The sequence below is a fragment of the Mobula birostris genome, chromosome 3 (genome assembly GCF_030028105.1).
Source record: "Mobula birostris isolate sMobBir1 chromosome 3, sMobBir1.hap1, whole genome shotgun sequence".
Lineage (NCBI taxonomy): Eukaryota > Metazoa > Chordata > Chondrichthyes > Myliobatiformes > Myliobatidae > Mobula > Mobula birostris.
The window spans coordinates 53,873,075-53,896,528 of NC_092372.1; the positions used below are offsets into that span (position 1 = coordinate 53,873,075).

General features: G+C 37.9%; 2 protein-coding genes across 4 annotated transcripts in view; one reads left to right on the top strand and one right to left on the bottom strand.

The window, feature by feature from the left end:
• The window catches only part of LOC140195045 (CCR4-NOT transcription complex subunit 7), a 47,016-nt gene extending 37,104 nt beyond the window's left edge, over window positions 1-9,912 (top strand). For 2 of the 3 annotated variants that reach the window (XM_072252649.1, XM_072252652.1), the window contains exons 5-7: window positions 2,099-2,243; window positions 3,689-3,799; window positions 7,717-9,912. In XM_072252649.1, coding sequence (XP_072108750.1) covers window positions 2,099-2,243; window positions 3,689-3,799; window positions 7,717-7,848 — 388 coding nt within the window. In that variant the 3' untranslated portion in view covers window positions 7,849-9,912. Of the gene's footprint in view, window positions 1-2,098; window positions 2,244-3,688; window positions 3,800-4,149; window positions 4,220-7,716 lie in introns of all 3 variants that reach the window. The other variant, XM_072252650.1, reaches the window with a different exon arrangement.
• A 3,362-nt stretch (window positions 9,913-13,274) lies between these two features.
• zdhhc2 (zinc finger DHHC-type palmitoyltransferase 2) overlaps window positions 13,275-23,454 on the bottom strand; it is a 91,643-nt gene continuing 81,463 nt past the window's right edge. Inside the window, exon 13 of the mRNA XM_072252653.1 lies at window positions 13,275-20,043. The gene's annotated coding sequence lies outside the window, so the exon portion shown is untranslated. The remainder of the gene's footprint in view (window positions 20,044-23,454) is intronic.

Below are 23,454 nucleotides of genomic sequence, written 5' to 3' on the forward strand. Positions count from 1 at the left end.
TCTTCCAACTGAGCAGGAGTCACTGAGCAGTGCTGGGAGACTTGGCCACACTCCTATGGGAGCAACGTGAGAGGGCACCACCTGCTGCAGGTCTCTGAGAGCTTCCTGCAGTGCCTCAAGGGAGGGATATAAGGAGTGATCCTTCTCCATGTTGGATGGAAAATCACAGGGGTCTCCTTGCTCCCCTACAGCTCTCCCTTTTTATTTTGGCAGTGGTCTTTCAATAAAGTATTCAAGGCAGCAGTGGGCATCTCGTCCACCCTTTCCTTCACAATGCCTGTCTTAAACAGGGCCAAAAACATCTCTGTACAGGTCAGGCAGGACCCAGCTCCATTCTGCTTTTCTGTCTTCCTCGCCTACATGTTCCAACCTCCCAAGCACCCAATGGCCAGTCCTACTGTCCTTCTTTCTGCTGGCCCTATAGATAGCAGTGTTATTCTCTTCGGATGTGGGCTGCCATTTTTGCCAGTAACCCTACCATGGACGAGGTAAACTCTCGATCATCTGGAGGGCCATCCCCACCCTCATAAATCCCAGTGATCAGGGCTCACTAAAGGAGAGCCTTAGTCCCTTTCTCCATTGTGTTCCATTCTTTTTGAGATTTTAAACCCCAGTCCAACAGCGTAGGATGCTTAACCTTAGCCATGGCCATTACACTGTCTAACAAAGACTTTTTCCTCTGCAACCATTGTAGGGCATTGTTTACCCCATGGTTTGATGTCTGTCCTCCCAGGCACCCATTTCTTAGTCGGATGAGATCACTCCACCTCCCCCATGTTGTACATCCTTAACAACCACATCGTTAATGATTCCCCTGATTTCTGTCTGTACCAGTCCCCCAGCTCCACCAATTCTTTGGAGTAATTCCTGGTTACGGGTCAAGTGGTCACCATTTTGGGCCTCCACTCACTTTCTTCCTCTAGCTGGATGACACATTCTCCTGCGGTGTGGGATTGTCCCAAGGTGCTGGGAGGCCCTGCAGGCTGAATGATGCTTGGAAAGGGAGATGGGTCAGACCATATTTCTGTGGATGTCAAAACCTTAACTGGCCGTGTTTTTGGAGGCTGGGGGCAGGGGTGGCATAGGGAGAAAGACAACTTTCTACTCTCTCCTCCCGATTCCCATCATCAAACCAAATAATCCACACCCCAGGCATCTGGGTCATCGCCCTGTAAAATAGGAGCCCAGTACTTCACTGGGTCTGGTTGCTAATAAACTCTTTGTGATGCTTCCTACTACTGAACCTTGGCTAGGTGGCAGGCGATGTCAACATTCTGTTCCTTCATCTCCTCAGCCTGGGACTGCACCAGTGAGGTAGCCATGGTTGTGCATAGCTGATTCAGTACCTCCACCTTGTGTTTAAGATTCCTTATTTGTCTGTGTACTGTTTTATGATGGCCTCTTAACAGCCAAAATGGCCCTCTCTGGCTCCCACTCTTGCATAGGAACCCTGACCACTTTACTACAGACACGAGATGGTGTCCCATCTCTAACACTCAGGGATCCAGCTTGTCCAGTGGTCATAGTCCACCATCAAATAGGCCAAGCAGCCAAACTCCACAGAGTTATCGGTACACTCAGTATTCTTTGTGGTGGGAGGGGGTCTTCTCCTTGGGGGGAATGTATGTTTAAAATATCTTAGTTGGTTATTTTGGATGTATTAAGAAACATAGGAATAAGGATGGGTCATCCAGTCCTTCAAATCTGTTGCGACATTCAATGTCACTGATCTAATTTTGTTTCATGTCAATCACTAATTTGAAAGATTGGATTGAAGTAGCATTTAATGTTTTATATGGAGGAGAATTCCACACTTCTCTCTGATGTGAAGAAATGTTTTCTGATGACTCTCCTAAAATTTTGATGGTACTTAAGAATCATTCTAAGAGGAAAACATCCACTTACTTTCCATATCTATAATTGCTGTTTGTGGGAGGGCAACCTGTGCCAGTAAGACTGAAATCAGCATCAAGTGATGCATGAAATATACCTAGACATCATAGATCAGGAAGCTAAATATTTGTGGAGTACAGTACTCTTAACGCATTGTCAAATGTTTTAGACAAGGTTTTCTAATTGAAATGTGGTTTCATTGCAGTGGGTATGACTTTGGCTACTTGATCAAAATACTCACCAATTCGAACCTACCTGAAGAAGAACCAGACTTCTTTGAGATCTTAAGGTTGTTCTTCCCTGTAATTTATGATGTGAAATACCTCATGAAAAGCTGCAAAAATCTCAAGGTATTTCTGTAATTTAGCCAAAATGTGAATCATAAAATTTTGTTGCATGTAGAGATTTTTTTGGTGTAAAACAAAATATAATCCCTGCATGTTTATGAAAAGTTGATGCGTTGGGAAGTGTGCTTGAAGAATCCGGTTAATGAAGAATATGTTTAGAAATATATACCTTGAAGTATATGCGGCCAATCTTTGTTAAGTTCTTTTGTGTTTGTATTTATCGCAAAGACCTTGACTGTTAATGTGTTTTTCCCTGCATTTAAGTGATATTAAACACTTACAGTGCATATTAAGAAGGGTTAATCACAGTAATGCAAGTTTGGATTTGCCACATCATAGAATGCTTCAGCAATTATAACACAATACTTAAAGACGTGTTCTATGTTCTAACAAGTTTGAACACTTGGGGAACGTTATAAAGTGAGATAAAATTAATAGCTGATGTATTCCAGAAAAATTCTAAATATAACCATATCTAATAACATCTTGAAGGGAAGTAGGCAACAGTCAATATTAACCTTTTTTTTAAGCTAACAGCCTTGTTTATTTCCTCTGTTTATTTACATGGATAAAAATGTGTAAGAGGAATATGGGTCAAACACATTTAAGTGGTTTGCTCAGGTAAACACCTTAGTTGACACGGATGGATTGGTCTGAAGCACCTGCGTGATTCTTTGATATTATTTTGTTTCAATCACAAAGCCTTTGCTGATAAATATTGAGCTGGTTCTGAAAAGCTAGAGTATAAAGGCCCTATTATCAGTCAGAAAACGTGCTTCCAAATGGAATATTAACCTACAACCAAGGGAAGGTTGGCACATTTTGGAATTGGCTTTTCTGCTGGTGTCAAAGTTTTAGCTGCATCATTAAATTGAAACTCCACATCTCCTACTTTAGAAGACAATGTGTTCCTGAAACACAGTTACCCGATACAACAATAATGGTGGCTATTGTAGTAAATCACTAATATAGCAGGGCATTTTGTTGTACAACAGATCACACAAATAATATCAATTATATTCTCATACTTTTAGGACAATCACACTTTATAAAAGAATTTTTATGCATTTTGTGTAGGGAATTTGATCTCAAATTCTTTATTTGCTTAATAAATTTTTCTAAAAATATGCAATGTGATTCAAATGGCCTGGAGTAAGTGAACTATTCATGGTGCAATTATAAGAATTTTATATTACTAATATGCAATTAAAAATGCTCAGTAAAATCTCATCGGGTTAGGCAACACTGATGGAGAGAAATGAGGAGTTAACGTTCAGGTAGATGACGGCTTCATTGCTATTGAGTTATTCTTTGTGAACCATTACTGATCTTGCTTTGGGTAGAATATTTCCATGCTATTTGTTTTTCCCCATAACTTCAGTTCCCATTTGTAATTTTAAACAGTGCATGCATTGTATAATATGTCTAAATGAGATTTGTTTGTACAGGGTGGTTTACAGGAAGTAGCTGAACAATTGGAGTTGGAGCGAATTGGGCCACAGCATCAAGCAGGTTCAGATTCACTCTTAACAGGAATGGCCTTCTTCAAAATGCGAGAGGTATGCATATTGAAAACATTCTAGTATTTGTAGTAGCTGACTAGTGGATTCTAGAAGTTTATGACCTCCCTTATGTGAATGCTGAGTCCCTAAGCTATCTTTGGAGTGAAACTTGTGGAAATCAGTGGAAAAGTTTACAAATTTTACAGGTTTAACCACTTTTCTGACATTGTAAGCTGGTCTAATTTTACTTTAATAAGTGAGCATGAATATCACCACAGAATATAAGCCGTAGTTGATCTCAAGACTGTGCTGACAGATGATACTGTAGTTGCTGTAGTCTGGAGCAAAAATCAAACTGCTGGAGAAACTTTTGACCTGAAAAGTCAACCATCGCTTTGCTTCCACAGATGCTGCTTGACCCACCAAGTTCCTCCAGCAGTTTGTTTTTTCCTCAAGACGATGATCATGATCTTTAAGGTAAGGTACCTGTCATATCTTCAACCAAGTCCTTGTGGCAGGAGCCCTAAGTAAAGATGTCAACAATTTGCCACAAATTTCTGTTTTAGATGAGTGTGAGAGATAGATATTTATAAAAATATATAAATTGTTAATGTTGTAGTGCTCTGCGGTCTTGAAGTTAAAATTTGCGATATCTCCTGGGTTCTTAAAACAAAAATCTGTTCTTGGTGACTAATTTTCAGGATTATTGTAGTTTTATTAGTGCACTGTGTTATGACTACAATGTTTCCCTCAATGCCAGCTAAACAAAAGGACTCATCTTTGACTTATGAAAGGGGTTACATCGACAGTGCTGAGGTTGAAAGCTGCAAGTAACTAGGAGAGAACATCACCGATAGTCTGCTGGGGTCCAATCACTTCGATGTCATAGCCAAGAAAGCTCACCAACCCATCTACTTCAAGAGGCTAAAAAAATTGTCATGTCCTTGTCAACTCTTACCAATTTTTATCAATGCCATAGAAAGTATCCTATCTGAATACATAATAGTTTGGCTCACTGTACGTGTGATCACAAGAAACTGCACAGGTAAACACGAGGAATTCTGCAGATGCTGGAAATTCAAGCAACACACATCAAAGTTGCTGGTGAACACAGCAGACCAGGCAGCATCTCTAGGAAGAGGTACAGTCGATGTTTCGGGCCGAGACTATGAGGAGGTATTTGGTGCTTCTCCCGTCAAACTCTGAAGGCGACCCTTTCTGCCATGAGGAGGTATTTGGTGTCCCTATCCCAGACCCTTCCACACCTTCGGGACACTTTCTTCGCCGTCTGTAATGGTCCTACTCGTTATTTCATCCTCCGTTGGATCCATGCCTGCAATTGCCGTTTTTTTGACCTTGTCATGTTAGGCAAAGATCGCAAGATCTTACATCTGCAGACCCCAGAGCCTGCTGGCCCTGATGCTAGCAGGCATGAACTTCAGATTGCGGCCGCTGAAATTGATCTCGCCGGCTCCAACACCTCAGGGCATATTCAAAACCCGGACTCCAGCAACAACCATGGACACCTTCAAAGCGATTGCGTGACCACCAACTGCGACTCCAGCCTTGAACTCCAAGCCGGGTCTTTATGTGCTGCTATTGTGACTCCCGTCTGCCCTTCCCCCACCACCATTCTGCAACCCTGTCTCCCTCAGATCCCACCGTCAGCTCCTGGGCCCTCAGAGGCTCCATCGTCCTCTCACCCCCACCCTCCCCTCTCCACTGACACCCCCAGCCTCCCCCCCTCCCCCCTCTGATCCCAGCTCTCATCCATGCCGGATCCTTACCATCCCCTCTGACCTTCAACTGTCTGAGGCGGAACGCGCTGTCCTCAGTAAGGGCCTCACCTTTGTCCCCCTTCGCCCACACCTCAGTGAGTTCCGCGTTCGCCATGATGCGGAACTCTTCTTCTGCCGTCTCCGTGCCTACTTCTTCGGCAAGGACTCTTCCACCCCCACCGATGACCCCTTTTCCCGTCTTCAACCCTCCTCCTCTTCATGGACACCCCGCTCTGGTCTTCTGCCTGCTCTGGATCTCTATTGCTAACTGCCGATGGGACATCAACCGTCTCGACTTCACTGTACCTTGTTCCCATTCCAACCTTTGCCTTCCGAACGCTCTGCTCTCCACTCCCTCCGCACTAATCCTAACCTTACTATTAAACCCGCCGATAAGGGGAGTGCTGTTGTAGTCTGGCGCACTGACCTCTACCTTGCTGAGGCACAGCGACAACTCGCGGATACCTCCTCTTACTTACCCCTCGATTGTGACCCCACTAAGGAGCACCAGGCCATTGTCTCCCACACCATCACCGACTTGATCCGCTCAGGGGATCTCCCATCCACTGCTACCAACCTTATAGTTCCCACACCCCGCACTTCCCATTTCTACCTCCTACCCAAGATCCACAAACCTGCCTGTCCTGGCAGACCTATTGTCTCAGCTTGCTCCTGCCCCACCGAACTCATTTCTGCATACCTCGACACGGTTTTACCCCCCCCGTTCAATCCCTTCCTACCTATGTTCGTGACACTTCTCACGCTCTTAAACTTTTCGATGATTTTAAGTTCCCTGGCCCCCATCGCTTTATTTTCACCATGGATGTCCAGTCCCTATATACTTCCATCCCCCATCAGGAAAGTCTCAAAGCTCTCCGCTTCTCTTTGGATTCCAGACCTAATCAGTTCCCCTCTACCACCACTCTGCTCCGTCTAGCAGAATTAGTCCTTACTCTTAATAGTTTCTCCTTTGGCTCCTCCCACTTCCTCCAAACTAAAGGTGTAGCTATGGGCACCCGTATGGGTCCTAGCTATGCCTGTCTTTTTGTTGGCTTTGTGGAACGATCTATGTTCCAAACCTATTCTGGTATCTGTCCCCCACTTTTCCTTCACTACATTTGAACATTGACTTCTCTAACTTCTGCTGATGCCCAACCTTCCCCTCGTACCCCATCCATTATTTATTTATATACACACATTCTTTCTCTCTCTTTTTTCTCCCTCTGTCCCTCTGACTATATCTCTTGCCCATCCTCTGGGTTTTTCCCCCCTCCCCCTTTTCTTTCTCCCTGGGCCTCCTGTCCCATGATCCTCTCATATCCCTTTTGCCTATCTGCTGTCCAGCTCTTGGCTCCATCCCTCCCCCTCCTGTCTTCTCCTATCATTTTGGATCTCCCCCTCCCCCTCCCATTTTCAAATCTCTTACTAACTCTTCCTTCAGTTAGTCCTGACGAAGGTCTCGGCCTGAAACGTCAACTGTACCTCTTCCTAGAGATGCTGCCCGGCCTGCTGCGTTCACGAGAAACTGCACAGAGTTGTAGGCACAGCTCAGTAGGTAACAGAAATCAACCTCCCCTCCATGAACTCTGTATACTTCTTGTTGCTTTAATAAAGCAACGACCATGATCAAAGACTTCACTCACCCTGGACATTCTCTCTTCTATCCTCTTTCATTGGGAAGAGATTACAAAAACCTGAAACACTTGCACCAGGCTCAAGAACAGCTTCTACTCTGCTGTTACAAAACAATTGAATTGTTTCCTAGTACAATTAAGTTAAACTCCTTCATTATGATCTTGCACCTTGTTGTTTACCTGCACACCATTTTCTCTGTAGATGTTACCCTTTACTCTACATTGTTATTGTTTTACCATTTTCTACCTCAGTGCATTATGTAATGAACAGTATGCAAGACAAGCTCTTCACTGTATCTTGGTACATGTGACAATATAAACCAATAATAAACCAATTCCATTTTAAATTCCTAAATCATGTTGGAATTGCACAGTAGGTTTTTTTTTAGTAATAGATTCTGCATGTTATAATGTTGGAAGAAGCATTTTCAAAGCAAATTTTAATTCATAGTACCATCCAGGTGAAAATATATTAAATAATGTATTGTATCTGGATGAACCTTTTACTCCTGCAGAGAACTTTCATATTTTTGATTAGCTTTCTTATCTCTTTTCCCTTCAGATGTTCTTTGAGGATCACATTGATGATGCCAAATACTGTGGCCATCTGTATGGTCTTGGCTCCGGCTCATCATATGTTCAGAATGGCACGGGGAATGCATATGAAGAAGAAGCTAATAAACAGCAGCCTTGACCTGAAATGGGGAGATTAATTTTTTGGGCCACATATACTGGATCTGATTTTTATCTTGTGTCTGAGTTTCTCAGACTTGCAGGTTTTCTTCCTTTCCCTGTTCTTTCAGTTCACTAATTTTGTGCCAACATCTTGGGCATTTTGGCCTTGGTAAAGGAACTCATTGTAAGTATAATTCACCCAGCTGTTTGTAGTATGGATTTTTTTTTCACAAATTGCTTGAAAAAGTGGGAAAATAACCACTTGAATGAATTTTCAAAGTTATTTTCCTCTCTTCTTTCTGAAAGCATATAAAATGTATCATCTGATTATTTGTTGCTCCAATCTAATATGTGGCACTTAAAATAAAAGGTAACAGGAATTTTAGCTATTCAGGATTGTGGACCATCAAATTTGCACTTTAGAGAGTGACTGGTTCCTCTATTTTATGGGAATTTTGCTGCTTGTTCTCACAAATGAGATAAAGCTCAGAAACTTGAACTAATTCACACCATTAAGTTACTGTTTGTGGATTTTCTGTGCCTGCTGGCTTAGTGTGACAGCGTCTCCACTACTGGTTTGTGGTAACAAAGAATTTTACTGAAGCTCTTGTATTTGCTGCAATCAGAAAAAATCTGTAAGTGTTGCCTTACATTTTTTCCTTTTAACATCTTTTTTTCTTCTGGGACTGTTACCTATACACAGTCTGGCATATCAGAAGTGCAGCTAGCTGAAACAAAACCAGCATCTTACACCCATTGTGCTAAAACTACTACATCTGTTTGTACATTCTGATTGCATTGTTGTAATAAAATAAAACTTGAATCAGTTTAATTTTAGTTTCTAAAAAAAAAAACAAGATTTATACGTATCACAACTTGGCACTGTTATTTGTGTCAGATTATGTACATGATGTGATGTTGTTTATGGCTGAACTGCCTTTTTCCAACAGAAGAAAGTTTTGAGAATTTTTTCAAGATCTACTTTATTACAAAAAATATTTTCTTCCTCAGTGGCAGCCATAATTACACAGTGCAGAAACATTTCAGTTACACCAAAGCTAGGCTTCCTCCAAAGTTATTGCAGAAAAAAAGCACTATCAAGCATGCATGAAATTTTTTAACTTCAAGGCTTTCTCTGACCAGTTCCTATTTTGTAACAGTACAGCAATTTTAGCCAGTGTTTTTATGTTCAGATGGCCTTTCTTCCAACCAAGTGGAAAACTTGGCTTCATCTGCTCACTTTGCTAATGGTTGCATTATTTCTGTGAATCAGTTGGTGGCAGGAAACATACGTTATTAAGAAGACAGGGTTATCCCAGAATGATTACCATACCTAGTGGTGTAGTTGAGAAATGGTATAAACCTTTTTTGTAATTTGGGTTGCTAGACTACAGGGGTTCAAGCCTCAATGGGGAGAGAGAAAGAGAGAGAGTTGTTTCTCTACCAGTATGGTGCAAGGAAAGACACAATTGTAAAACATTGATAGTCATTCTACGTTAGGGCTTTCAAAGCATGTTACCACTCAACCGGAATTAATAACAATTCAACACTTCAGTATTTGTTTTATTTACCATTTTACTTTTATACGAAAAGGCTGTTTTTTTTTAAAAAAAAAAACTTTGAAAGGGCATACTGTCTTTTTGCAGTATTGCAATTCCATAAGTAGCATTGCATAGGTATATCAGTTGAGAGTGATGCTGGTTTTGATGCAGCATGACTTGCTATGCAACACCTTTAGTACATTATATAAGAGCTGTAAATGCCATGTAATATATTATTCAGTCTTATGCATTGTATCTGCATGCCTCTAGAGCAACTGTGGAGGAAGACCTTTACTGAATAGTTGGTACTTGCCTGGACCCATCAATTGCATATTTCAAAATTCAAATTATTAGATTTCAGAGCTTGGGAAAAGGTCAAAATCTCCCAACGAGTGTGACTACAATGTAATTGTGTTCTGTTCTTTCATTATGTTACAGAACTGTAACTTAATGGATCTTTTTTAAAAGCAATTATGTGGAAAAACAAGGTATTATTTGTTTTTAAACCTTTTTGTAAATAAAGGCTTCAGATTTGTTTCTTACTTACTTAAGGTATGGTTGCTTGATTTTAATCGTGCAAGATTTTGATTAACTTTCATATTGTTAATTAGAATTTTAAAAATCCTGTTTCCATTTTAACCAACAAATCTGTAGTGCAAAATGTACTTCGTGTGTCTAAAAGTTTGGCAAAACAGTTGCTTGTTCTTTATCTTCCACTTTCTCCTCCTCTTGAGTGTAAAGCACAGTAAACTGCAATCAAAAGTGAAATTATATAAGAACTAGTAATAAATGTAATAATTTAAGCAAAAAAGAAACTGCTGGAGGTTTAACAGCATCTGTGGAGGCAAAAGGATAGTCGACTTTTTGGGTCGAATCTCCCTACATGTAATGTATCAAATGTTTAAGGTATAACATTCAAGAGATTACTGTGGGACAGATTTTTTAAAATTATGCTTCTGATAAACCTTATTATGAAATTTCTGTTTGGGGTATTTTATTCTTTCTGTCATTGTTACTGCTACTCGGGTGATTCGCAAGAAAATTTTATACACTTAGAGAAACTGCTGCATTGTAGCCTAATCTGATAGATAATTTGCATGTTACTTTCAGTTCAAACTATAGTATTGTCTATCATGTCTGCATCAGATGTATACGTCTGCTTCAAAATTGAAAATGTATTTCCAAGAATAGTTGTCTCTATAATCTGTGTGCCTTCTTCCAATGAAATATCAATCCCTTTTTCTAAAGTGCTTAAAAAGCTGTGAGCAAACTTTGGTGGAAAATGTTTTGAAGTGTACCATTCTGCAAAATATTCTATGAGGGTCAAAGTAAGATTACTTTGAGCTCCATGGATGATGTAAGAAATGGAGGAAGATGAAGCAGAAAAGGGCATATGACAAGAGTCAGTAGAATTAGGCTGATTTCAAAAGAGGGGCACTGATAAGTAAAGGTAAAAGCCGTATGAGAAAAGACAACTAACAAATACGATATGCATATTAGTAGTAGTAAAAGACTTGTACTTGGAGAAGTAAGGACAGAAGGCTAAGGGGATTGTTAAAGTACAGTTGAGTACTTCTCATGCCTTTTCACTGAGGAAGAGGGTGTTTCCAAAGTAATGTAGAGGAGGGAATAAATTAAGGCACTAATTTTTTATAAATTGATGGCATGGTGGTATTTGACAAATAGGTTAAATTTTGCTTCTTTATGTCATCAGGACAAGATGGGATTTCAGGGGAAGTAGAAGATGAAATTGCAGGAGCACTGACTGTAATCATCTGATATCCCAATATTAGTTGCAGCATTTATGCTGAATGACTGAAGATGACCAATGTTTAGAAAAGGTTTAAGTGTAGGACTAACAACTACAGGCAAGTTAGATTATCCACAGAAGTGAGAAAGCTTACTTTCCCTAAAATAGGAAAGGCAGTTAATGATCACCTGGAAGAAAATGGATTAATTAAGACAACATTAAGGACAAATTCTGTTTTACTAATTACTGGGAGGAAATAGGAACACCTAGAGGGTACTGTTCTAAGATTGTTTCAGGAACAGAAAGACCCAAGTCTACGTATATGAATTATTAGAGGTGACTGAGCAGATTGTTAAAACAGTTAAACATACATAATTCTGGACTTTATCAATAGAAGCAATGAGTGAAAAGCATGGAAGTTAGGCTGAATTTTCTGATTACTGTATTCAGGAAGGATTTGAAGGTATTTGAGGGAGTTTGGGGAAGATTTCAACGATGGTCACAAAATATGTAAGAAGTAGCAGGAGCCATTCAGCCCCTCAAGCCTGCCCTGCATTCAATATGATCATGGCTAATCTATCTCAATTCCTCAGCTCTCAATTCCATGATCTTTCAAAACATCTATTTCCTCTTTAAATGACCAGGGTGATTTTATCTCCACAACTGTAGGTAGAGAATTCCAGAAAATTCGACACTTGTAAGAAGTTGTTCCTATGCAATGTAATTTTAAATGGTTCCAGGTGTTGAGGGGCATCAGTTACAAGGTAGATCAGAGAAATTACAAGTTTTGAAAAAGAGACGGCTGAGGGGCAAATTTGATGCAAGTATTTAAATTAACAATGGTGTCGGATAGTTTGGGATTGCTTCCTTTGATTGAGGACTTGTGAACTGGAGGTCACAGATCAATATAAAGGGAGAAGAATGATATGAGAACAAATATGCAGTCTGTGGCTGGAATCTGGAGTGTACTGCCTGCTGTAGTGGTGGAGGGAGGTTCTACTGGGAATTGGGTAAATACATGGAGAAAATTTGGGGTTATGTATAAAGTGTCAGATGGAATCAAAAAATAGCTCTGGTTGTGATTAGTGCAGATGAGAGGTAAATGGCCTCATCCTGCATCCTAACCATTCTATAATTTTCTCATGCCTTTATCCTTTCCTTCCATTGTATTCTGCCTGTTCTGACTACAGCTACTTCTCTGCACTTATCAGTTCTCATAGCTTCTTTCTTGTTCTGTGCTACAAAATAATTAAATGTTCCAAAAAGAAAGCAGAACAGTCTCAGTAGAGCAGCCTACTCCTAAATTATTTGGATGCCATTGGAAAACAGTAATGCTGTATAGTTAAAGGAAGATGGTTGCAAGGGTTAAGTATTTTATTAAGTGTTGTGGTTAACTTGGTAAATGATGTGCATTGATGAGTCACTACTCTTGGTTATGTTATAATCATAGGTACTTGCTTCCCAGTGCTGCTGTCTGGAAAATACTGCAGGTAAACTTGCCATCCCAAAGAAAGGGTTTCTCTTGTAGATTTATGAAATCAATGCATCCTCTGAGAAGTCTGGCCTCTGCTGAGGGCCTCCTGTACATATTGTTAATGTGTAATTGTTTCCAATATCACCATCTCATGATGCTTGTATTCTTAAAGTGCAGCATGCATATTTAACCTACCCCAATGACCTTCACAATACTGAATTAATTAGCCAATTGAATGTGAGGATATAAGTCATAGTTCAAAGTTTCATGAACCAAACTCCATTATCTAAATTGAACTGAATTTTTATTCAGTGACATTATTGCTTATTTGAAAAGACCATTACAAATGTCTTCAAGGAGGCATTCTGTACGCCAACATACTTGACTAACAATTTCGTGGATACTTTAATAATAGGAGGTAAATTTCCGTTAATATTACTTGTGTTGAGGACATGGAGGCAAGGGGTGAGAGAGTGGGTCAAGATTGTGAGGTGATTCAAACCTTTGGTTTGCAGTCTGAAATATCACATTCAGTATTTAATGGACAATAGCAGGTGGGATTTAGGGGGTGATCATTTTGAAATGACTTTCAGGTTATTTGCTACAAGTGGTAATTACAAGGGTCTCTTATTATTTCTTATCTTGCAGCGAAAGTACTGAGATATTTCTAACAGAATGCAAAATGCAGCTTGCTTTAAAGAAAGGATATTAAGTTGTCTTAAGTACAGAAATAAATAAATATGTACCCCTTTGGTCACAAACAAATCAAACTTTATGTTAGTTGGGTAGTTTCCAGTATTACAGAGCATGGCAGACAGCAAATCAACTCCCATCTATGATACGTCTTGTAATGATACAAATGCATACACAAAATACTTCATTAAAATGCATTTTAACAACAAAATGCCACAGCTTACACTGATTGCATAAAACAATCAAAACAGAGCAACACTTCATTTACGTACAAAATTCCTGACAATAACAAGGCTGTTTGCATCCCCCTAAATAAGAGAAAAGACTAAAATAATGGATGCCAACATGCTCATTTTGTCTTCACTGCTCCGTTTTATTCCCCTTTCCAGTAGAGAGCTCTTGTACAAATTAAATTACCAGAAAAATGCAGGTATTAAAATAAGAATTCTTTAACATCAATCGTGTTTTTTCAGTATTATCTAGGTACCATACTAGTTGAAGGAGGGAAATTCAAATATTATCTATCTAATCTGGCCATTTTCCTATTCTCAGACTTAAGCAGATCACTCTTGCGGTTAGGATCGATCAGTTCAATTTACTGTGATTGCAGTCCTTACTTGATAACATTTATTTAAAAATATAAGACATTTTCAGAAACTTAGATTTTCTATGTTTTGAAGTGTTGATTTTAGCTTGTACCCAAAAAAAATCTCTTTGGCTATCACCATCATGTGAAAATGCAACACTTTTATTACTGAATTATTTAATAATATATATGTATTACAACCAGCAAAATAAATTTGTAACTGTTAAAATCAATAGGTTTGTTTAAGTGTTAAAATAGTTTAATAGTTACTCTACTTAAATTATGACAGCTTAAAATAGGAGTAAAACATTGGTATGTTTGAGGATCACATTAAGGCAGTGATTATATATTAATGGTCTTGGAATTTTGTTTTAATTATCTGATCAAATATTGTTTAAGAAAAAAATGTTTTATAAGATATCTTTAAGTAGAACAACAATTAGGTAGCAGGAGTTTAGGATAAATTGTTTAACTTGTCCGTAGAAAACCTTTAAATGAATGGACACAGGTTACTTAATAATATTTCTGTTTGAAAGTTGAGGGTAATGACATCACATTTAATCATTGCTCTTCAAATCAGCAGAATATGCTATCCATCAGTTAGGAAACATGACACAGAATTTAAACTACATCTACCTTTGGGCACTTAGTGCAAACCTTATATGGTATTTAAATAGTGAAGCTCGAGTTGCTCCTACTATCGGCTGTGCATCTCATTCTACTGTGGCTGGCCTAGCAATGAGAGGTTGCCAGTAAAGAGTGCAAAGTAGTGCTATTCATTGTATTTCAGTAGCTCTGTGGGATGTGATCAATGGTGATTATTTAGAAGATTTAATTTTTACTATATATTATTACATTGAGTTTTGCAAGAACATCTTGTACATGTATGCCTGATTTCATGCATTAGAATCTATCACCCAAAGTTAATGTGTTAAAATGTCTGCATTTTTACCATTTAAAACATTACAAACTTGCAAATGGTCTTTTGGAGAAACCAAGGCATTTAAAATATTACAGCTTTGTTAAGGAATAATGCAATTCACGTTACGTGATATGAATTTGTTCATTAGAAACTATGTAAAAGACCTCTGAAATTATACATACAAAATCATTTTGTATCATAATCACTATTACATTACCACCATTGTTATCTTGAATGGCATTCTTTGACAGGGTAAAGTTATCTGATTGCCATGAAAGAGAATGTAATTTGATACTGTTTAATTTAAGCAATATTTTGCAAAGTAAGATGTATTAGTTCTATAAGAAACCAAAGTAAGACATTTGTAATTTTTCTATTCTTGTCCTTTGTATACAAAGATATCACTTCCAATCATCATATTTTTTAAAACTGATAACCAGGGTCCTACTCATCCCAAGCCGGGTTAAAGCACAAACCAGCTTCTCATTATATTGGTGAAGTAAAAATCTCAAAGCCTACTGTGATGAAATGTTCTTATTTCACTATTGCTAAGTTTCTTGTGACATTACTCAGACTAACTTATTGCAACCCATTTGATGCATACTTCATGGATGAAATATTTGTAATACCATCCATCAACTTCAAAACTTGCCTAAAATACAAGGAACAACTTTTGTGCTTTGCTTCCCAAACCCTTTTTATTCCCAGTTATTTAAAATAAATTGTCAACCTCAATTATTTAACTATTATTGAAGTAATGTTTTAGTTTTTACTGAACATGCAGCATAACATAGGGCAAGTACAATGACCAGGAACTTGTCCAGATGGTCAATTTTCCTGGATTGGGCTTAACTCAAAAGACCCTCATGACAAAATGATTTTTCCTGCAATATGTAAAAGATCAAGCCAATGACATAACAAGACAGCGAAGTAAAGCTATATCTTTTTGATTCTTCCCCTCCCCTTTGTATTGGATCTTTTTAAAAAACTGATGTTGATTGTGATGGTGTTCTTTGGCTAATGGACACAAGCAAAGTGAAAAAAAAATTGCAACTTCTACATATTTCTCTATCTCATTAAATTTGCTCACAACTGAAGTGCCCAAACAGAAGCCCTCGTTAGGTTTCCAGTAATTCAAGCCTTTGTGGAGTTGTTGTCTTGAAGTTTTAGAAAATACTACTATCATGAGTAAATAACTTATATTGATACAAGTTGATTTTTAACATGACTGCATTTTAAGACCCATTATTTTGGAAGCCAAACTCCAATTTCATTAGGAAATTTTAAATGCCACTTCACCAGCAACTTTGATGTGTTGTTTTAAATGCCACTGTTTTGCAGGTTTATTTATGATTGCAGTTAAACGAATATTGTTCAATTCCTAATTTTAGCCAGTCAAGAAACAGATGTATTTTCTTATTGCTGCCCTTCAAAGGACCATCAGTGTCAGCCACACCTCAACTAAGGTTAGTGACAAGACAGCACAAAAGCGTCAGAGTCGAGACAGCACAGAAACAAGCCCATCAACCTACCACACCTATACTGACCAGTAAGGATCCATCTATACTATTCCAATTACCTGCCCTGGTCTAAGCCTGCTGGCCTTGGTGTTTTGCGTGCTCATCTAGATACTTGATTGTAAGAATCTTTACTACTGCCATCCAGCATGCTTTTCCTTAGATCCCCTCTAAATCTCTTACTCCTAACTAAACCTATGCCCTGTAATTTCAAAAACCTGTACAATGGAGAATTTTCCTACTATTTACCCTATCTATGCCCCTCAAAACTGTGCACACTTTTGACACATTTCCTCACTCAGCTTCTGCTCCAAGGCAAACAAGTTCTCCTCTCAAAACTGAATTGTTCCATCCCTACAATATGGTGAATCTCCTCTGCACCCTCTCCGGTGCACTCATTCCTATAGTGGTACATACAACACTCCCGCTGTGGCCACAAATGTAATGCATAAATTTGTACAATTATCCTTCCTGCTGCTATATTTGTTGATCCACAAATCAAAAACCTCAGCATAGGAGCAAATTCAAACAACTTAAGACAATCAAATTATTAAGTTTATTCTTTAAAGAGATCCAGTTTAAAACACAGCTTTTAGGCAGACTTTCACCCACAGCAGCAGTTCCTAACCTGGGGTCCATGGTCTCCTTGCTTAATGGTATTGGTTTATATCGACATGTTCTCTGGGGATCTAAAGGCATATGGATTTGTCTTAATCCTACCATTAGATAGTTGCCTCAATTATTTTTAAATTTTGAATTAGTAATAATAATTACTAAGTTAGTAGCAATGAATTGTCATGGTATAAAAATAAAGGAAACCCCTGACCTACATAGAGGGTCTACTTTAGTGATTTGATCACATCAATGCAGTTGACAGATTTCCATACCAGCAGATGTACAGTAGTCATTGGATGGGACAGAATAAGGCAGTTATAGAACATAGCATTAAATTAAGGAGGTGAAGTTTTTCTTTGTACCTTGGCCAATATTTCTCCCTGAAACATCACTAAAACAAAACCAGAATTTCTGTTTTTTTTTATTGCCATATTGTAGGATCTGGCTGTATATAAATTTGGAAATTGATGAATCATCTCCTCTTGTCTTAGATATTTCCATGTTGTGGAGTGTTTGGGATTGTGCAGCTCTACAGTAGTTAAGATAAGCGTAATGCAGACCATAAACAGATGCAAAGTAGCTATGATGACTAGTGGTCACTCTATTGTATACAAAACTGTTTCATTACAGCTCAGTAGTTAAGGACAACTAACTTATCTTTGTTACCCGCCTTACCTGTAATAAATTACTAGGGAGAGGTGACATAAACTGCACATTTAGAGTACAGGCCAGTGATAATTGTTTTTGATTCCATGGAAACAAAAATACAAAATTTCTTGTCTCATTTTGTAGGAAACTTCATTTATTCCTTTTAATAGTTATGTCACTATAGATTTGCATCCAGTTTGTAAATAATTTGGAGAACAGCATGAAGTAGACATTAGGGTTTTGATTTGCATGCAACCTTTAGAAACCTGATTTTCCTCAGCTTTGTTTAAACCTCAAGTTACTTTACTTCACTCTTGTATCATCTGGTTACTAATACTGAATTTTCTTTGGATTTGTATGTTCCTTTACTGCATAAATCTTCAAAGAATATAACAAGATTGACAAACCAAATGTTGAAGGAAGAATTAATTTGAATATTTTTAAATGCCTTATAAAAGGCAGCATACAGTATTAAAAGTGGTCAGGGTTTGACCTTTTATCAGAACAGCAGTAGAACAAATGTCTGACCAGCAGCTTTTTCCCTTATTTTCTGCTTTTATTTCAGATTTCCAAAATCTACTAGTTTGATTTTGCTTTACATCATGGCACATGGGTGATAGAAAAATAGAGGGCTATGTAGGAGAGAAGGGTTAGATTGATCTTAGAATAGCTTATAAGATTGGCACAACATTGGGCTGAAGAACATGTACTATACTGTAGTGTTCTATGTTCATCTGAGCCACGGGCTTTCTTAACAGAAATTTCACTCCCTGCTTATCCTTCCCAATTGTTTTTGAGCTTTAGTGCCAGAAATTTAATCAAAGTACCCCAAAGCATATCCCACAGAACTAACTATGTTCTTTTAAATGCCTTGGTATAAATTACAGCTAGAAAACTAAATTGGCTACTGTATTTGTTCTAGGGGCAATGTATCAACAGCACTCCCCTTTTCAACAGAAATATTAATTTGAATTTTGAAAAGTTGCAACTCTGAAACCTTGCTGGCCTTAAAATTGTTCCTATTTTTTTTTAATTATCCCAACATGTTGCAGTAGGATTGTTGACTAACTAAATATTCATTATTTAAACAGTCCAAGTTGATTTACTTATGTTTAAAAGCAGCCCCAGAAAAACATTCACTTAACTGTTTGTAATAACCAATTTACTAAGTTTTCTTCTCTTTTCACTGCACAGGGAAAACTTCTCACTCCAGTTATTAGAATATTTTTTCCTGTATGATTAATAACAGAAATAAAAAAATGTTTAATTTCATCAGTTTAAATCATACTGAAATTTGGTTTAAAAAGGGGGTCTTGAAAATTAGATTCCAAATACATTACGACAGTGGATCAAATTTTCAACAAAGGCACTGTACACTACAAGGGGACCAATTTGTGCTTTTTCTCATCGGTCTTTACCAAAGCATTTTCTGTATTTTGCGTCCCTTTGTATTGATTGTGCTCATGGCACTTTACCATTATGATGTGTGAATATTTAGAAATTCTATTTGGTACACGTATTCCATTTGAAAACAATACACACTGAAATTGTCATGCTGACACAACATTTGTAAGGGGAAACTGTGACCACAACAAATGGCCACAAGATAATTTCTTCTGCCTACTAAATAAACAAAGTTTCATGGATTAAATGCCACAGTTGGGGCATGCAGCATTTATCACTGGAAACAGATCACAGTACAGAATACTGCAGGTCTAAATTACTATTAAAATATATTCGTTCAGCACTTTCTTGGCCAGATAATCCACAACTCCTGTAAGTTATTTTCAGTAAGATAGTAAAATACCTGACTCAGATATTTTGGGAACCATATTATATACCTCACCCCTTATCTTAGCAAAAAAAAAAATCAAAATGCATTAATGAAAGGCATATTCACGATATGTCATCTATTTCTGCCTTGTATGACACCTGCTAAAATTTTGTTAGAAGTCTATACTTCCTATGAACTCCTTTAACACTAACAGTTAAAGGAAACAGGTCATTCCCATTAAACACAAAATGTCTTCACATGTACTACTACCACCAAGGGATGAGTGAGCCCTTGCACATATCATATGATTTGATATGGAAATCCAGGCAATACCATAGCATGAACAGTGGTCAAACCAGAATTGCTTTAGCATTGTTTCAAAGGGCAAGAGACTGTTTTCCTCAATAATCTCATAATTACTGCAATGCCAAGCTGCTATTAAGATTTAGCGTGTTTCGTTAAGCATATGCATTCAGAATAGAATTATATTTCCTCAGTGTACATTTACGGGTGGTTGAATCACTAAGTTGTTTGTTAAGCTGTGATAACAGGAAATCCAGTCAATCATAGGAAGATTTCCTTTGGACATCCCACAGAGGCACAGACATCAAACAGGGATGGACAGGCAGGTGAAGGTTGGGATCTTGGAAAATATTTCTTCCTAGATTTCATCCATAAGCAGCTGCATCTAGAACTAAATAAAAAAGATAAAACAGACTTAAGATTTCCATATAATCACAGTGAGTTAATTTCTTGTCTTTATTGCTCAGCAATAATTCAGCCGAGTGGATCTGCTGCTTATTATGAATTCAATGCATTCTCAGACAGATCACCCAGTTCAAGTAGTGAAATCACAGAAAATTTGGTGCTGAATCTGTTGTGCTCAGCTTCTTCTAAATCAAGGAATGCAGCATGATCTCGTAACTATTTTCACCCAAGCCAAGGACGTTTCATTAAAGTGCTGTTTATTTCCAAGTGATAGGAAGAGCTTGGTGTTTTGGCCACAGTATTTTCCCCTTAATAATCCTTATGTAATAACTTTGCAAATCAAGTCTAGTACTAATCTTCAATAATCCTTTAAGGGTGGTAAGTGGCTACATTTTCAATTCTCTCTCTCAAAATCCAACCCATCGAACAGATGCAAATCTTGTACAGTATATGTAAACTGCGAAATCAGTCCATGTAAGTTATTATACTATTAGGAATTTATAAATGTCAAACAGAAATTTGGGACATCTGTTGTTTTCTCGTTCTTACCCGATGCAAGCTTATCGAAAAAAGGGATGTTACACCTGATGATTGTCATTACACATTAGTGAAAGTGCTATGGCAACTCCCTATTAAATAGTCCTGGTATATCTGTTAATTCCAGAAGCAGTGATTGCTAAAGTAGGGAAATACAGAAAGTTCTAATTCACACTTGTGGCCTCATGTTGTGCTTCAATATGGTTTGCTCTTGGGGACACTATTACAATAATCTCACATTAAGATACAAAAGGTTTGGGTGGGATGCAATAAGGAACCACAGATGGAAGGAGAGTAGACCTGATTAAGAATTGCAGTGAGAGCTAAATGGATTCACGACCTGGAAGAGCATCCAAGTGTCAATATCCATGGCATAGCAACAGACCAGGTAAGCCTGCTACACTTTACCTTGTCCAGAAGCAGGTTTTTCATGGATTGTGAGACTTGCTTCTGAACTCCTGGCCCACGCTACTTGCCTGCCTTTCGAACTCACTCTTTCCTGCCCCCTCTAAAGTCCATAAAGTTAAATACAAAAGAAACAATTCATTCTTTACCCTACTCTAACATGAACTTGAAATCAATATTCTAAACTCCAAAAATATTACTCCGAATTAACACTGAGAGAAAGAATGAAAATGAAGATCTTGCTGTGTTGGGTGAGAAATCATTTTTCTGGTCCCAAAACCAAAGAACGTATATAATATTCCTAGTCCCAGACCATTCATTAATTAAAATTAAGACATAATATTTTAATAGATTTACACCCATGATTAATAAATAATTTTTAACTGACTCTTGCTTATGACAAAACTAATGCAGGTAATTGGGAGAATATTTTAATGGATTTACCCTCAGATTAATAAAGCATTTTTAAATGGTTCTTGTTTATGACAAAATTAAGGCTTACAAGCTTAATAAATTGTAATGGAAGATGATTCTATGAGAAGGTAGAATCTGTAAGTAAACAAGATTTCAGTCAGCTATTTAAATTCCAGATCCTGCAATATGCAGACCCAGAGTTTTTAGTTATGTTGGACTAGAACTTCATAATTCAATGGAACTTGTTACATACCCCGTGGGTATCCTGTGACTGTCTTATGAGCATGATGTAATGGTCTTGTGGAGGTCACATGATGATGACCTGTTCTCGACAGGTATATAAAGGTGATGCAGTTTAGTTTTCAGTTGAGATGTTGTTTGCTTCGTTAGTTACTCCATAATACTGCGTATTTGTCATGACGCAGTTTTGTTTTAAAACAGATTTTTCCTTTCTATTTTAAGGTGCAAAGATCAGTGCTGGCAGTTTCGCCAATTGCTGCCAGGTTTGTGTATTGCATCTATAATTTTCCCTTTTCAGTAGTATTGGAGAGTGAAGACTTTATTAAAGGGTGGGAACCTGAAGGATCGGAATAAAGTTGGAGTCGTTCGGCAGCTTTATGAAGGATCGACCTTATTGAGGATTCGTTCATAATATAGTGGCCTGTGACTGAGATAACTCCTGCAGGAGTGGGCAAGTTGTACAGTGTTCACTTGCCAGGAAAAGGTTAGTTCCTTTAAGCCGTATTATTTCCTTCGTCGTGAATCCTTTGGAGAATCAGCAGTAACGTCACATCTTTGAAGAAATCCGTTTCCAGAGAAGTCTCTCCTTATTGACTGTGTAAATCATTTGGACTTTCGAATTTACCACTTTAAGAACTGTTTTCGCATTTATCCTCTTAAGAACTGTTCCAGAGTTGCCGTATAGCAGTTAACTTCCAGTTAAGTCGTTGAATACTTTTTGCTATTGTTGAGTAGAGTTTAATAAATGTTTGTTTTTATGAAACCTGCCTCATTTGTTAATTCATTGTTACCGATCACGTGACATAAACTGGGTGCTCATGGGATTGTTTGGATTTTGAGCTTAAGTGCTTGTTTAATAACAATCTAATTTGGAAAAGGGAAATACCCGATTCTTTTGTTTGATTGGACTGTGGGTGGTATTCGACAGCAATGAATATTGACAACTTTATGGAATCACCAGACCTGGAGTTATTAGCGAAGGTCAAAAAGAGTGATGTATCCAAGATTGCTAGAAGGTTGGATCTTAAAGAAATTACGAAGGTTACAACAAAGCCTGTAATTCAGAGAAAAACCGCGGATCACTATATAAATTTGGGACATTTTGATGAAGATGTGTTAGATATGTTTCCAATGAGTAAACTGGAGATGCAGTTACATATCGAACAGATAAAGTTACAGCAATTTAAACTGGAAGCAGCAGCTAAAGAAAAAGATAAACAGAGGGAGTTTGAGCTAGCGATGGAGAAATTAAAATCTGAGAATCAGGCTTCTGGTTCTAGGAAACAGTTTGTTGCTAGTCGAGAAATTATATTAGCTCCTCCATTTAATGAGACAGAGGTAGACAAATATTTCCAACATTTTGAAATTGTTGCTCTGATTTCAGAGTGGCCGAAAGATAAATGGCCAGTGATGTTTCAAAGTGTTATTAGAGTTAAGGCACAACAAGTTTATACTGCTTTAACTGCTGAACAAGCACTTGCTTATGATATTGTGAAGCAGCAAATACTGAAAGTGTATGAACTGGTTCCAGAAGCTTAGAGAAAGATTCAGAAATTTGAAGAAATCCATGGACAAAATTTACGTGGAATTTGCCTACGATAAATCTGTGTGTTTTGAGAGGTGGGTTTCCTCTAAAAATGTGAATGGGGAGTATAATAAATTAGAAGAGTTGATTTTATTGGAGGAATTTAAAAGCATTCCTGTTGAAGTAAGGACTTACTTATATGTGAGGGACCCTGCTACATTGCAGGAGTCTGCTAAATTAGCTGATGAGTATGCTTTAATTCATAAGAGTAAATTT